Genomic DNA, 17392 nt, shown 5'->3' on the forward strand with positions numbered 1-17392 from the left:
GCTACATATCACGCTTTGCTGGACTTTAATTGGCTTTCTAAACGTCAATCACCATTATGCCCCGCCTACCTCATCCTCACCTCACCGCGGAACTCAAAACACAGTTCGAGGTTCAAACCTGAGCTGGAAGCCGTAAACTTAAAACCTGCGGTCGCCTCCACCTTCCGCTTCACTCTCGGATTACATCGGTGCGTCACGGACATTTCGTTCGCGATAACCTTCCCAGAAGCGAAGTTACTAAAGATCTGACTTCGGCAGGTAGAAGAAATGCGATGGCGAATCCGGTGACAGTCACTTGGTCCAAAGTATAAATGTGCTGATCAGGTGTTTTTAGAAGTGGACCGTCAGTGACACGAAGACAGAGCCGTCGCGCCACGCTGTCACTCTGAATCTGGCAACCGCGGTAGGCACTGAGTTTGTCTTCATTTTACGCACAGAGACATTTAAATCCGTCTTTCAATTATCAAACAAGTCCTAGCTTGTTGTAAGAGAAGTATTGTAACTGTGATTCATAGTCACTTTTACTGTGGGAAACCTCTTAAGAGTCAATGGATATACATCCGAGCATAAATATGATTCTAAAAGTGCGTTTTTTTAATACTTCAGCCTTGATCACCAATCGTCGCTTGTTGTTTGTTTTGAGTAAGTTATAGTGTCTGTCGTTATAGAAACCCTTGAGAATTCTGCTTCCTGTCCTCTCATCACGGATAGACTGACTCATCGATGGGCCTAATTTTACGTTTTTCTTTTTGTCGCTCGGTTTGAGCTGCAGGCGGCTTTGCAGTTCGTGTTGAGATGTTGAAGGTTTTTGTGATTGATCTGCTTGGTCAAAGTCATCGTCGCATCGCGTTGCTGTGGCAACGAAAAGGGACCCGCATCGAGTACAACCGTTCAAGTGGCGCCTGCAATGCAAATTTTGTGTGTAGTATAATCCTTTTATTCTTATTTTATGCAGCTTTTTTGTTATTTAATTGGGTACAACGTAAAATGTTGCGCCCTATATTTATTATCAAACTGGTTATGGTGTAATGTGACTTTATTGGAGTCAAGTTAGACTTTTTAAAATGCTTGTATTGATTTAAAGCGACAGTACACCCTAAAATGAAACTTCTGCCGTCGTTTATCATATTGGTGTGGCTTCCTTTCTTTTGTAGACAGAAAATGATATGTTTGGTAGAACAGCCTCAAGTCACAATTTGCTTTCATTGCATTTTTTTTTTCTCCATACAATGAAAGTGAAAGGTAACTAAAGTTGTCATTCTGCTTACTATCTTATTTTGTGTTCCATTTTACGTTGCAAAATGCAAATATTGTGTTGTATAATAGTTTTAGCTCTCATTTCATGTAGTTTTTACTACCATTGATTTGGTTAATTATTTATTTTTAGATAACCAGGAACATTGTCAAACATTGTTCCCCTTCATATTGTCATCACGGTCACTGTGGTTTAGAGGGACTTTTTCAGTGCTGAACTGCAGGCGTTACATGTTTTGAATTGAATCATGTGGCTTATGTTTTTCAGTAGGGTTTTCCTAAATGTACTCATACACAAGCGTAGGCTAAAGCAAACTGCTTTATATTTTACAGCCACACGATAGTTCATACAGATCATGCTTTTTTAGAACATATCAGTGACCTTTTTTCAGAGTTGGAAGTTAGATGTCAAATGTCATTTGAAGAAGTGAAGTAAATGACATTCAAGTCAAGTCACCTTTATTTATATTGCACTTTATACCGTAAACAGTTAATAGGTTAAAGCCAGTTTGTCATTGATTCAGTGATGTCATTGAAGATGATACACAAATTTGTGTCATTTGCTGTCTAACTAGTGTACCTAATTTGATAAACTTTAGTTGCCCCTGTGAGATCATGCTTACTAAATCATGTGATTGAAGCACCTTTCAAAGACCTCAAGGGTTATATTGGTTTTTCCCTCATTAAGTCACTGACTTTGTCATCTGTATTCTGTACTTTTCGTTCGACCCTCACCCACAATAAGCTGTTCATTATTCAAGTCTAACTCCTTTTAATCTAATATATGAGTTTTTATTTGTCATAACTGTATCTTCGATATGCTTTCTTGGCCTTGGTCCCACTGTACAGCCCTCACCCTATAGCCCATTTACTGTAATGACTAAGTTAATGATTGGCATGTATTATAAAGGTCTAGTCCTCATATTTTGTGCACATTTGTGTGTGTGTACATTACTGCTAACACCCACATTCTATGTTTCCACACACTATTAAAGTCAGTATAGACAATGTCATTTTCCGTTGATGGTTTTGCATTGTTTGGCCCTACAACTAACTTTGACCATACTGTGCTGGCGTTTTCTTCTCCTGTGTTTACATTGTAGGTTACTCACCCTCATCAGACAAGACAACCTCTTCTCAATGTCACACATGCAAAGTTAATATACATGTCAGTAATTTAGGGCATTAAGGTTAAAGGGAGAGTTCAACCAAAAATGAAAATTCTGTCATTAATTACTCACCCTCATGTCGTTCCAAACTCGTAAAACCTTCGTTCATCTTCAGAACACAAATTAAGATATTTTTTATGAAATCCGTGAGCTTTCTGACCCTTCATAGAGAGCAAAGTAACTGAAATGCTCCCAGACCAAGGACATCGGTAAAACAGTCCATGTGACATCAGTGGTTCAACCATAATTTTACGAAGCTGCGAGAATACTTTTTGTGTGCAAAGAAACAAAAATAATGACTTTATTCAACAATTCTCCTCCAAATCACGTCTTCCTCCATTATCGAGAGTACCTCTGCATGTAAACAACGCATGCGTTGAGCCTTGTGTACGTGCAGAGAAAGCAATGCACATGCATCGTGGTACTCTCCATAATGGCGGAATTCGTGATTTGGAGGAAGAATTGTTGAATAAAGTTATTTTTGTTTTCTTTGTGCACAGAAATGTATTCTCGTAGCTTCATAAAATTATGGTTGAACCACTGATGTCACATGGACAGTTTTACCGATGTCCTGACAACGTTTCTGAGCCTGGGAACATTTTAGTTGCATTGCTGCCTATGCAGCGTCAGAGAGCTCTTGGATTTCATCAAAAATATCTTGATTTGTGTTCCCAAGATGAACGAAGGTCTTACGGGGTTGGAATGACACGAGGGTGAGTAATTAATGGCAGAATTTTTATTTTTGGGTGAACTATCCCTTTAAGACTTTTAGGAATTAAGAAAAAAAAAAAACCTTGAATCAAAGAACAAACTCCCTTCTTTCTTTCAACCCAAAAGCCATACAAGAACACTTACTCCCATATGCAAAGGAATTAAAATGATTTTTAAAGGATCATGTGACACTGAAGGCTGTGTGCTTTTTTTTTATGAAACATTATAACACTCAAGGCTGTGCAGTACAGTAACTTTATCCCACTTTGCGTCATGGCTAACCCCATTATCGCTGTAGTATTTGTGTGCTGTGTGACTGTCTTTTGAATCTGTTCTCAGTGTTATAATAGGAAAGAAAAGGGTTAAAGGAAAACCCTGCCTTTCTGTATTTGCATGTCTTCCTGACTCTCCCTTGAAAAATGACCGTGGGAGCCTATAATTGCACAAGGGACAAGGAAACTTATTTTGGAGAGTCTCCTTTCTAAAGTCTTGGTTTTATGAGTTTTATCACAAGAGATTAAGCAACACATTTCGACTGATTAGCAGAAATGCAAATAACCTAAAGTATATATTTAAAACCTAGCATGCAGGGCAAATCCGGCTGAGATGTTTGTAGTGTGTACAAACGTGGAGATGCAAAACCACAGGAATTCATTTTTCCCTAAACACCAACTGCATACCTCAGTCTGGCTTTAGACATGCCTGGCTCTGTAAACTATACAAAAATCAGACTTTGAGTTCAGTAACCTTGTGCTGGAGTTACTGGTATTTACATATAAATTCTCAAACACACATAAATTAAAAAAGAAGCAAGTAAGTGAATGCCCTTGAATGCTCGGAAACTTACTGTGAGTGTATGTGTGGAATAACAACATGTTTATCTTAAGGCTAGAGTGGCTCACATATACAAGAGGAGCTTTTGTGTGTGCGGTCTGTCTATTCACCACAAATTTGCTCTGGTGACTCATATCATGAGAATGACCTGAGCATTAGTAGTCTGTGGTGTCGTTCTCTCCTATCCACATGTTCCCTGTGCTTTTATCCTAAAGATTTTACAGTGTATGCAAACATGACACACATGTATGTGTGTATGCATGGTAAAGTCATTTTTAGAGGTCTGAGGTCTCTGAAGTAGTTTGCTGGTTGTGTTTGAGTGGGATATTTTGTTTGAGTTTGATCAATGTGTATGTGAGTGGGATAGACCTGTTTGTAAAAATGTGATGTCAAATTAAAGTGTCATGAACCCTCCAAAAAATGCGGTCCTGTCAGGTTCATTATTGGAGGTATCGGTATCAAAACATCTCACGAATGCTTTATGCAAATTTACATTTGCAGAAGTGTATTACACAGTGTTTTTTTTTTTGTATCTTTTATTTAATATACAAATATATGCTGAGCCATTGTCATTCATACTGTATATCAAAAATGTATGAGCATCAAATTGTATGTGAACAAGCTTTTACATTTTTAATAACTTAATGCACAAATATATGCTGCTGACTAGATTCACACTTGCATGCAAAATTCAGAAATATATTACATTACGCAATACATTACACAAACACACAAAACAGGCCATTTTGTATCTGTAATTAGTGCACAAATATATTCTGAGCCATTTTCATTTGTGCTTTACATTGAAAATGTGTATAAGAATCAAAACCATATGTGAATGAGCTTTTGCATTCTTAATAACTTTTGAGACTGTTATGCTGTCACACTGATGCGCAAGAATATATCTGATCTGTTAAATGTGCTCAGAGTCGATGAATGAAGCACCTGACTACATATCCATAAATCTAGAAACTCTTCCATAAAAATGTTGCATGCAAGATTTTAAAAGTTTTGGTTACTGATTGAAAGCCTGTTTCTCTGTTGTGGGAGAAACCACAGATTTCTGCAGCATGCAAACAAACTCTTGTTTCAGAATGATTTCAACTCCCTTTCAAGTTCGTCATTGCAAAAAGGTCACGCATGAGCAATCACGACACACTGCTGCTGATGTAGATGAACACTGTACTAGTTTTGTATCATATGCAACACAGACATGTATGTGCACATTATCGTATTAAAAACATGTTTATGACCCTTAAGTGTGATCTATTAAAGTTAAAATTTGAACTAAGTTCAAATTCAGAAAGAGAGAATCAGCTGTTTTGGGCTCTTAAATGCATACGTGTGTGTGTGTGTGTGTGTGTGTGTGTGTGTGTGTGAGAGAGAGAGAGAATTTGAACATTGCATGGTCCACTGAAAGAAGAAAGGATAGGGGTGCAAGAACAGTCTGTGCCAAGTTTAGGAGTGCCCGTGCAGTCAAAACAATGTGTTCTGAACACAAGCGCGCACACACACACACACACACACACATACAGAGCTGAAGTGAGGGAGAAAATAGAAATAAATAAATGAAAAACAAGCCTGATGAATAATCTTTGTTTCTTCAGGTCAAGGTTTTTCAAACTTTTTGGAGCCAAGGACCTAAAGTATCAAGGCAGCTTTTTAGATAACTTTGGATAAAAATTATGTTTGTGACATTTAAATAATTGCCTTTTACATTTTACAGATCAAATTAAATTAAAAAATTAGAGCCTGTATCAGATTGCCTGGGTATATGACCATTTCATACTGGTCCTATGCATAATTTTTTTTATTATTTTTTAAATGCCTTTGTGCTGTAACCACTGTAATATTTTTATCCTACTAACTTTTTTAATTTTTATCAGGAACATTTGTCTTCGACATTATTTTGTTTCTGTCTGTATTTAAAATGTAAAAAAGAAAAGTGTTGAAGTGAAATACATTTTTTTTTAATTAAACTAAATAATAATCCAGAAAATATTTCCTTTGTAAGTTGACTTTTTATGTTGTTCCTACCCACTATTACAAAAATGTAAGCTACATAAACAAAAATTTATTTTGAGAAAAAAAAAAAAGAGTGAATAAAGCAGATATTACTTCTCATAACTTAGTTTAGGTTTGAAATATCTGAGAATTTAATGTATGCTAATATGTATTAGTTTCATTTACACTGGCACAGATTTCACTGATTTTCTTATCATTTCCTGTTGTTTTTTTAGTTTTTTTGCCGCACTCACTCGTTCTTGTCTCTGTTGCCCTCTGCTGGCCATATTATGTAATTCAGGTGCTGTAATTTTGTATTTAGTGTTGCCTGTTTTTGTCTCCAGAGTAAGTTAATTGCAAGATGAGTACAGAAGACCAAATTGCACCGCTGTCCCCCAAGACATCACCTACCACACCAACCATGACACCATTTACGCAACGAAAAGAGAGTAACTCCTCATCTGAAGACAACAGACAGGTAAGACAAATAATAAATTTTTGATATAGCAGTGGATATGATGATCTTTTGACGCAGTTGATATTTCTCTGTATGCTATGTATTAAATCAACATCTACATCAGCAGTTTTTAACTGTCTTCTTAGCAAAAATTCCATCTTCTTTCTTCCATAGGTTTTTAAAATTAACACTTCTTTCGTCGTCTAATTTTTTTAGGACAGCTGGGAGTTGGTTGAGGACTTGCGGGGACTGACAGAAAATATTCAGAAGCCTGAGAAGCAGGAAGGTTTGCTGTTGAAAAAGAGAAAGTGGCCCATGAAAGGCTGGCATAAGGTGATTACAAGATATTGTCGTTGACTTTAATGGCTTTGAAAACATGCATCTTTCAGCTAAGGGTGCTAAAAAGGTTTTTTTCCTTGTCTGTCTATGCTTAACAGAGATATTTCCTGCTTGAAAGGGGCATCCTTACATATGCCAAGACGGGGACTGATGTGAGTGTGAAACCACGGTCTCATCCACACACTTTCTTCAAAGCTTATGTGGAGTAAACTTGCTTAAATCCTGTCAGAGGTGCTCTTTCATCCCTTATCGTGTGATTGATTCCTCAGCTGAAGAAGGGGAGGTTACGAGGTCGCATTGATGTTGGTCTCTCTGTCATGGCCATGAAGAAGAAGTCAATGTGTATCGACCTGGACACAGAGGACAGTATCTATCACCTCAAGGTATTGGCGCACGCTCACCTACACATGCTGGGCTAAGAGTTGTAGTTAGTTACTCTCATTTTGATAATGCACAATCTCATTAGCTGTATTTACTGTGACATTCACAGGCGAAGACTCGGGATCTGTTTGAACAGTGGGTGACGCAACTACGCCATCATCGAATGTTCCGTCAGAACGAGATCGCCATGGAGCCTCCCGAGCGACAGCTGCAATCTGACCCCACCTCCAACAGACGAGTATTTACCCAACTTATACAGTCATCAATCACGAGTGTAGTATAAAAGTCAGCCTTTAGACCCAACATCCCTTCAAACAGGATAAGAACCTCTAAAGCTATTAAAAAAAAAACTAAGTTACAATAATGAGATCCACTGATACGCTGAAATTTTTTACTTCAGTTATTAAAATATGTCATGGCTGATATTGAATTTTAAACTGTTCTGCCTTTAGAAACATCAGAAAAGTTTTCAAAATGTAATTTTACATGGTTTCTTAAATCAAAGCATCTGGATATATATTTATATGTGTATATATATAGTACGAAAAATAGCTTGTTTATGGTACTTGGCATAAAAAAAGTTTGAATTTAAAGTAATAAGCATTTGCTCACAATATTATGTCACTAGGCTGAACACTTAAATAAAATTAATAATTACTGATGTGCATATTAATGTGAAATTACTGGGTTGCATATTGTGCACTCCTAATAACAACAACAATATTTAACGACAGTAATATACTACTCTGAAGTGACAAAGACTTTAACATTGTTACAGAAATGTATATATCTTTTAATAAATTCTGTTCTTTTGAATTTTCTATTCATCAAAGAATCCTGAACAAAAAGTATCATGATTTCCACAAAAACTAAGCATCATGCATGTATTTAATATTTATCATTTAAAAAATTGTTTCTTGAGCAACATATTACAATTCAGCTTTTCCATCACAGGAATAAATTAAAATTAGTGCTTTCAAATGATTTCAAAGTGATTAATCACATCCAAAATAAAAGTTTTTGTTTGCATAATATATGTGTGTGTTTTGTGTATATTTATTATGTATATATAAATACACACGCATACAGTATATATTTAGAAAATATTTACATGTATTTACATGTCTATATTTATATTCATAGAATTTATATTATATAAATAAATAATATATTTAATATACAAACAACATATTTTTCTGAAATATATACATGCATGTGTGTGTGTGTATTTATATATACATAATAAATATACACAGTACACATACATATATTATGTAAACAAACTTTTATTTTGGATGCAATTATTTGCGATTAATCGTTTGACAGCACTAATTAAAATAGAAAAAAGTTATTTTAAATTGCAACAATGTTACTGTTATTACTGTATTTGTGATCAAATAAATGCAGCCTTAGTGAGCATAAGAGACTTCTTTCAAAAACATTGAAATATCTTAATGACCCCTAACTTTTAGTTTAACTCTTTTTATTGATGCCATTCAATCAGAGAGATACAAAAAATTAAAAGCTAATATAATAGTTTCAATCTGTTAAAAAAGGTCAAAAATAAATTAATCAAAAGGTCCTTACTCTCTGAGTCAAACACAAAACACAATTATGAATGCTAGCAAGAAAATTATAATAAAATAATAAAATAAAATTATAATAACATAAAATGGCAAATGTGGGGGGGATAAAAAAAATAAAAAATAAAAAAGGTGGAGAAATAACTTGCATCAACATACATACACACTTCCAACAATATATGAGTGTGTGTATGTGTGTGTGTATATATATATATATATATATTTTTTTTTTTTTTTTTTTTTTTTTTTTTTCTCCTAGCTCTCCATTTCTTAGTAAATCAGGGGCAAGGGAAGGAAACCGTAAAGGCCATAGAGAAAGGGTTTTTCTTATTTTCTTACCTCTTCCTTTTAATATATATTTATTTTTTAAAAATGTGACAAGAAGGGTTGCCAGGTAGTGTGAAATGTTTCTGTATTACCAAGTATTGTATATCTGATTTTTTCTATTTGAAATAAACTGCATCGGGTCATGCATACAATGAAAGAAGCTGGGTGGGGAAGGATTTTTCCAGTTCAGTAATATAAGTCTTTTAGCAATTATCAAGCAGAAAGCGAGTGCATTTGACTGTAAGGCTGACAAGGAAACATTTAGGGAGTTAAGTCCAAATAATGCTACTAGGGGGCATGGTTCAATATCTAAACTAAAACATTCGGAAACTGATTTGATAATTGGTGACCAGAAAGATGTCAATGCTGGGCAAAGTCAAAAAGTATGATAAAGAGTAGCTGGAGCTTGTCGACACTGATCACAAGTTGGATCAAAACCAGGGTTAATTTTAGACAATTTGGCCTTTGTCCAATACACACTATGCAACAACTTAAACTGTATAAGACAATGACAAGCACATGTACACGACAAAGGGCTTTGGACCATTCCTCCTCTGTAAAAACATGATTAAGATCTGATTCCCAATTCAGTTTTATTTTAGAGAGGGGTGAAGAGCCGGACTGCATAATTAATGAAAAAATTGTTTTATAAATATTGGAGACAGTACCTTTACAGAGTTTAGTTTCTAAAACTTGATCAATCTCTTGTTTAGGAGGTGCTTGAGGGAAATGAGAAAAGGAGTCTGAAGATATCGAGAAAATAGGGTTTTGGGAAGATTAAATTTTTCTAACAAATAAGAAAAAGAGACGAATGTATTCTCCTGAAAAAGATCATTAATGTTTACAATGCCCCTTCTAAACCATAATGTGAAAGATCCATCTAAAATAGAGGGTAAAAAGAAAGGATTTTTATATATAGGAGACAGGCCTGACATTACCTGAAAACCAAAATGTTTCCTAAATTGTTTCCAAATTTTAAGGCTGTGTAGTACTAAAGTGTTGGAAGAATAATTGGATGTCTTTAATGTTAAGGAAGAGCATAATAAAGCATGCAGGGACACTTGAGAACAGGAACCACATTCCATTTCAACCCATGCCGGGACCCACTGGCAAAATCCATAGTGTGACTGGCTCCAATATAAAATACTATGACTATTTGTTGCCCAGTAATAGTCTAAGAAATAAGGAATTGCAAAACCACCTAGTTTTAGCAAGATCCTGTTGTTTTCTCCAAAATTGCAATAAAATTATGCTTAAAGAGATCAACATATTTCCGTGTTACGGTTACTCCCAGGTATCAGAAATTGTCTGAGGCTAATTTAAATGGTAATATTGACATTGGAAGAGATCTTGCAGCAGAGTTGATTGGGAAGAACTCACTCTTATGTAAGTTTAATTTATAACCTGAGACACCACTGAACTGTCTTTAGAACATTTAAGACATGGGAAAGACAGGTTTCTGGATCAGAAACATATAATACCACGTCATCCGCATAGAGAGAAATTTTCTGTTCTTTTCCTGCTCTAAGAACACCAGTGAAATTGTGATTATTACAAAAGGAGATTGCAAGAGGTTCTATAGCTATAGCAAACAAAAGAGGGGACAGTGGGCAACCCTGTCTAGCATGACCCCTAACTTTTTAACGATAGTGTAACTCGTTATTTCCAGGTGAAACAGAAAGTCACACAGTTTACATATTTAATATTTTTTTCTCTTTATTACCAGCGTTCATTTCTCACCAAGCAGCCTTCAGCCCTTTTGAAGAACAGCTGGCGCCAAAACTCACAAGACATGGAGAAGTGCTGCAAAGGTAGATGCAAAAACCTGCACTGACACATCATTCTGAAATATTATTCATGGCAAAAGTACTGTACAACTAATATATAGAGAACATTTTAGAGAAGTGGTTTTCCTGAGCATCACCAAGAAAATAAAACTTTTTTTTTTTTTTTTAGATCTATCAGAGTGTGAGTCAGGGCTGCTGGAATTAAATCTGCTGCTGAAAAATATGGAAGTTCTTCACAGAACATTCTCAGCACCTGCCATTAACTTACTGCAGGTAGATTAAATATGTGTTTATGTTCTAGTCTGTGTGGGTGGGTTCATTAAATCTTATAAAACATTAATTTGAGGACATCCAGATGAATCCTAAATAGCATTTTTTGTATAAAATACAAAAATATACACCGTTTTGGTTTGGTTAGATTTATGAAATATTTTTGAAAGAAATCTATCACTCATTATTTAGACAAAAAAGTAATGTGTGTGTGTGTGTGTGTGTGATCCCAGACTGAAGGCTCTAAAAAGGAGAAACGAGGACACAAAAAATGGAGATCAAAGAATTATAGCAAGGAAAATAAAAGCACACAACAGGTAAAATAGCTCTGTTTCTAACTGCACATTACACACACAGACACTGCATCACACAGTCTCTCTTATTCACTTTAACTGATCTGTTGTTTTCTAGCAAAATCCTGATGTTTCATCTTCCCGTCTGCACGTATCTCACCCAAACTTGATATATTCAGAGCCGGTTTCACCAGACTCATGCCTGGATAGTCCAGATTCACCAACAGAAGCCTCTCGAATGCAGGAGGAGTTCTGTCGGCTCGCTGGCACTGGTCAGTATGAATGCTCACATGTTTCAGGAATATTTCTATTAATAACTATGTTTTAAAACAAAAGAATAATGAAGTATTGTTATCATCTACTGAAATTGAGAACAGCATGATGAAATGACACATTCTTTCTCACTTTTCTCCCTTTCTTTCTTCTTCTAGTTCATTCCAATCTTCGGTCAGCGTACACTTCCCTTTGCACAGAAAGAGACCGAGTCAGGAACACATTGGATTGTATCAGTGAAAAGGTATACAGGCAACACATTTTTAAGTGTTTATATGCTTAGTTGTTATTGGCCAAAATCAAGAAAGCCAATTCTGGCTTCTTTGAATTTTCTCAACCAATCAGGATGTCCTCTATGGGTCACGCCCTCTCCTGCAGCAGGCGTCCAGTGAGAGTCGAGGTTCAATCCCAGAATCCCTGTCAGAGTTCTTTGACGCTAAAGAGTATCTGCTGTCTGGCAGCTCATCTGAAAATGAGGTCAGAGAGGTCAAGTGGTCAAATCACAGATTTGCAGGTAAAACATGAGTTTCTTACTGATCATTATATTTTGTATTTTTTGTGACCAGGTGTCTGATGATGATTCGTACATCAGTGATGTGAGTGATAGCACGTCAGTAGAGTATTGCAGGAATGAGAACGGCACCGCAAAGGAGATTCTAAGTGAGGCACTCTCTAAATTCACCTTTATAAAGCTTCACCTTTCTTTACAACCATTGTTAATGGTTTGTGTGTTTTTGTGTCTTCAGGTAATGGCAATGACTGCGCAGTGATGCGGCGAGACCGTTTGCCGAGTTCATGCACGAACGAGAGCGTGAATCTGTGGAGTATTCTACGTAGTAACATCGGTAAAGACCTGTCGAAAGTTGCCATGCCTGTTCAACTCAATGAGCCCTTGAACACCCTGCAGAGACTATGTGAGGAAGTTGAGTACTGCCACCTGCTGGACACGGCTGCAAACACACACGACCCACACATGCGCATGGTGAGAGCAATCAAATGAGTCACTATTTACTCACTCACATGTCATCCTGTATGACTGTTCAAAATTGTTTTTTACAAAAACGTTGACTCAAAAATTTAAATTTACTGAAAATTTACTCGCCCTCAGGCCAGTTTGTGTCTTCATCCAAACAGATTTGGAGAAATTAAGCATTACATCACTTGCTCACCAGTAGATCCTCTGCAGTGAATGGGTGCCATCAGAATAAAAGTCCAAACAGCTGATAAAAAGTAATCCACACTCCTCCAGTCCATCAGTTAATGTCTTGTAAAGTGAAATGCTGTGTGTTTGTAATAAACAAATCCATTATTAAGATTTTTTTACATTTCTAAAATCTCTTCTATCCATAATCATTGCTTTCTCTGGTGAAAAAGCAGTCTTGTCTGAATCAGGAGAGAAATATGTGCAGATCAAGCACGATTTATAAGTGCAAACAGTTCTAAACAAATATGTTGGTGGATTTTGAGAGGACAAAGGGGGATGGACCTTTTCAGTGGAGGAAACATTATAGATCATGGACGGTTACGAAGTGCTGCTTTAAAGTTAATACACCTTAGTATGTACATGCAGCTTTTCACTTCACAGGATGGTCATTGATTGATTTGATGGTGTGGATTACTTTTAGATTAATGTGATGCTTTATCATCTGATTGAACTCTCATTTGACAGCACCCATCCACTGGTTAGCAAGTGATGTAATGCTAAAGTTCTTCAAATCTGTTCTGAGGACGAAACAAACTTATCTACATCTTGAATGGCCTGAGGGTGAGAGACTTTTCAGCAAATTTTCATTTTTGGGTGAACTATTCCTTTAACCATATATTCAATTCTTCCTCTGTAGTTGTATATAGCAGCATTTGCTGTATCTGCATATGCATGTTCGTTCACTAGAGCAGGAGGAAAACCATTTAATCCGATACTGGGAGAGACATATGAGTGTCTCCGGCCAGATAAGGGCTTCCGCTTCATTGCTGAACAGGTAAGCATGCACATTTCTTTTATTTCTTCCAAAACGCAAAGATGTACACGCTCACATGAACAATGTTACATTGTGTACCTCAGGTCAGTCACCATCCACCTGTGTCCGCTTGTCACTGCGAGTCCAAAAACTACACATTTTGGCAAGGTAAGTGAATCACATCTGGCTAGTGTCAAGCCTTTTAGCATTTAGCATGATTTTAATGTCTATTCTCTGTACGTCTATTAGATGTCCGATGGAAGAATAAGTTTTGGGGGAAATCCATGGAGATCGTTCCCATGGGAGTCACTCACTTAGAGCTGCCAGGGTGATTTTATTTTATCCTGAATTGTTCTGATTCCCATTCTCTTCCATTATTCCATCCTGCATTCTCCACCATGTCTCAGTATCTCTCTGTCTCACTTTCTTTTACTCATTCGCTCATTCTCAGTTTTGGGGATCGTTACGAGTGGAGTAAAGTCACTTCATGCATTCATAACATTCTGAGCGGTCAGCGCTGGATCGAACACTATGGGGAAATGTCAATCAAACACTCTACCACCATGGGAGACATCAGTTATTGCAAAGTGACTTTCCTTAAGGTGGGGCCATCAAGACATGCAAAACAGGCTTTAATTCCAAATATATGTGTGTGCATCTGTGTTTGTGTTTGCCCACATCTTCCTCTTGTGGAATAACTTTGACCAAATTTTCATTTTATGAATGATTACTTATTTGTTTAATACATGTCTTACATGCAGTCGAGATCTGGAGGTCTGAATGCTAATGAGGTAGAGGGTGTGGTCACTGATTCAGATGGGCGTGTCATTCACTCTCTGTTTGGTAAATGGAGCGAGGCCTTGTATCTGGGCAAACCGCCTTCGGCAACCTGCATCTGGAGAGCAAGTGAGTCTCAGACCAGTCCAGAAGATTCTGTTTAGCTCTATTTAAATGGTTCAAACATCTAACTTATTTTCATTGTTTTATCTCAGATGAATTTGTGGATAATGACCTCAAGAGGGCGCTAACACAGCACTGTTTTTGTCTCTGTATGTGCGCCTATAGAACCCATGCCTGAGGACCATGAGCAGTACTATGGATTCACCCAGTTTGCAATTGAGTTAAATGAATTGGACGAGGGTTTAAAGCCACTCTTGCCTCTGACAGACACCCGTTTTAGACCAGACCAAAGGTATAGACACATGAATTATGCATATATGTTGTCCCAAAGTGAACTTTTCCCATTATTAAAACCAGTTTTATATGTTGTTGGCTACATCTTTTTGTTAGATTACTTGAAGAGGGTGATATTGCCGGAGCAGAAGAACAGAAAGAAAGAATTGAAGTCCTCCAAAGAGAGAGGAGGAGAGTCCTGCAAGAAAGCAGCATGACACACTCACCCCGATTTTTTAAGTAAGCGACTCTTATGAACACAAAAAAGCAGCTGTGTTGGGTGCGTCACGAGTTTCTGTTCTTAATTCTGTTTCTATAATTCAATCAGACGTGCTGAAGACGACTCTTGGGTGAGCAATGGCACTTACTGGGACCTCAGGAAGGACCCTGGATTCAGCAAACTAGAATTCCCTGTGCTCTGGTGACCATCAGTGTATTTGTTATTGACTCTTCCATTTCTGCTCTGGCTGTATATAGATGTATCCCTGCTTATTTGTTATTTTATGCAATCCTGCTGAACACTGTGGGATTTAATGTACCATGCTTATGTTGATGTTTTTGTATTGGTATTTATCTTGGTTAAACAGACACATTTCCAGAAAAAGATAGAAAGACATTTATGCCTTACTTGTCAAACTGCCTAGTTCATGTTTAGATGCAAATGCACTGACCAATGACTTTTGTAGGTGTCTGGATATAATTAGTGTATTATTAATTATTAATTAATTAATTAATTAATTAATCAAGTAAATTAAAAAAAGAAATCCTCAAATCGAATCAATTAAAATAAATTACACAATATTAAGACTGATTAAGAATCTTATAGAACAAACACTGAAGTTCACCCTAAAATAAAAAAAAAAGAAATGATTTTTTGTAAATTAAGTCTATATTTTGGACCATTATAGGTTTTGTGCATTATGACCTTATTTTTTATTGTCATTCTCATTACTGTAACGTGAAAAAGATGATGTATTTAATTGGTAAAGTGTTTATACAACTTGATAGTATTTGTTATATACTTTTCATTGTTTTTCTTTTTAAATCAGCACAAAACGTTATATAAAAAAAAAAAAAAATCAAAAGTATTACAGTAATGAGAATTTAGGGCACTTATTTGTCATGAAAATAATGTCGACTGGCAAATAAAACAAATCTTAGTCCTAAAAATAGGCTTGATGTTCTTTTATACAAAATATAATTTCTTATTTATTTGTTTTGTTTTATTAAATAGTAATTGAGTTATTTTGAGTGACCTGAGCTGAATGTTGTAATGAGATTTACACCAGGAGAGTTCGTACTATAATTCATCCATTGCTGACTCAGTCGCTCTACTTTATAATCAGGGAATATAGAAATCAAAAAATATATCCATAAATATTTGTGCACATATTACAATGATGATTTATGCATATTTAAAGGGACTTGGTTTTCTTTTAATTCGTTAATAATAGAAAACTAATATAGCAATATATAAAATATATGTTTGAAAGAAACTGTCTCAATTAATGATTGTGTAATGCATGGTAATTTTGTGTTGTGTACATGCTTGTCCTCCTTTTCTATATATGTTTGTTAAAGAGAGCAAGTGATAGTCTACATGTATTTCTTGATGGGCCTGTTACACTCTAACTGTTCTGTTTCACTGTGGGTGTGGTGTTTCAAATGTGGTAAACACAACATTCCTTTCAAGAATTTAAAAAAATTCGAGGACTGTTGCTTTCAGAGGACTGGGAATGGATTGCATCAGTGACCACATGTTTCGCTGCACAATAAATGTAGAGAGCACAAATCTAAGGAACTTTCCCTGTTTTATTATACAGACTCTTTTGGATATTCACTTATTGCTTAACTTTTATGACGATGGTCGATTATTTTATTTTATTATTATTTTTTTTCCTTTATTTATTTGTGACCTTGGACCACAAAACCAGTCTTAAGTGTCAATTTTTCAAAATTGAGATTTATACATCACCTGAATGCTTAATAAATAAGCTTTCCGTTGATGTATGGTTTGTTAGGATCGGACAATATTTGGCCGAGATACAACTATTTGAAAATCTGAGGGTGCAAAAAAATCTAAATATTGAGAAAATCACCTTTAAAGTTGTCCAAATGAACTTCTTAGCAATGCATATTACTAATCAAAAATGAAGTTTTTATATATTTACGGTAAGAAATTTACAAAATATCTTCATGGAACATGATCTTTACTTAATATCCTAATGATTTTTGGCATAATTAAAGGGACTTGGCTTTCTTTTAATTCGTTAATAATAGAAAACTAATATAGCAATATATAAAATATATGTTTGAAAGAAACTGTCTCAATTAATGATTGTGTAATGCATGGTAATTTTGTGTTGTGTACATGCTTGTCCTCCTTTTCTGTATATGTTTGTTAAAGAGAGCAAGTGATACATGTATTTCTTGATGGGCCTGTAACTGTTCTGTTTCACTGTGGGTGTGGTGTTTCAAATGTGGTAAACACAACATTCCTTTCAAGAATTTAAAAAAATTCGAGGACTGTTGCTTTCAGAGGACTGGGAATGGATTGCATCAGTGTATGACTGACCACA

General features: G+C 35.9%; 1 protein-coding gene across 1 annotated transcript; it reads left to right on the forward strand.

The window, feature by feature from the left end:
- Positions 1–76: 76 nt before the first annotated feature.
- osbpl3a (oxysterol binding protein-like 3a) lies at positions 77–16621 on the forward strand. Its single transcript, XM_058753798.1, has 22 exons — positions 77–403; positions 6317–6450; positions 6646–6762; positions 6867–6920; positions 7038–7151; positions 7259–7387; positions 10786–10870; positions 11016–11119; positions 11350–11433; positions 11528–11681; positions 11841–11926; positions 12028–12159; positions 12249–12342; positions 12429–12664; positions 13524–13661; positions 13745–13808; positions 13890–13968; positions 14092–14242; positions 14402–14546; positions 14706–14832; positions 14931–15053; positions 15142–16621. Exons 2-22 carry the CDS (start codon positions 6334–6336, stop codon positions 15236–15238), a joined length of 2430 nt encoding a protein of 809 aa, XP_058609781.1. The 5' UTR covers positions 77–403; positions 6317–6333; the 3' UTR covers positions 15239–16621.
- Positions 16622–17392: the final 771 nt, after the last annotated feature.

The sequence above is a fragment of the Onychostoma macrolepis genome, chromosome 19 (assembly GCF_012432095.1).
Source record: "Onychostoma macrolepis isolate SWU-2019 chromosome 19, ASM1243209v1, whole genome shotgun sequence".
NCBI lineage: Eukaryota > Metazoa > Chordata > Actinopteri > Cypriniformes > Cyprinidae > Onychostoma > Onychostoma macrolepis.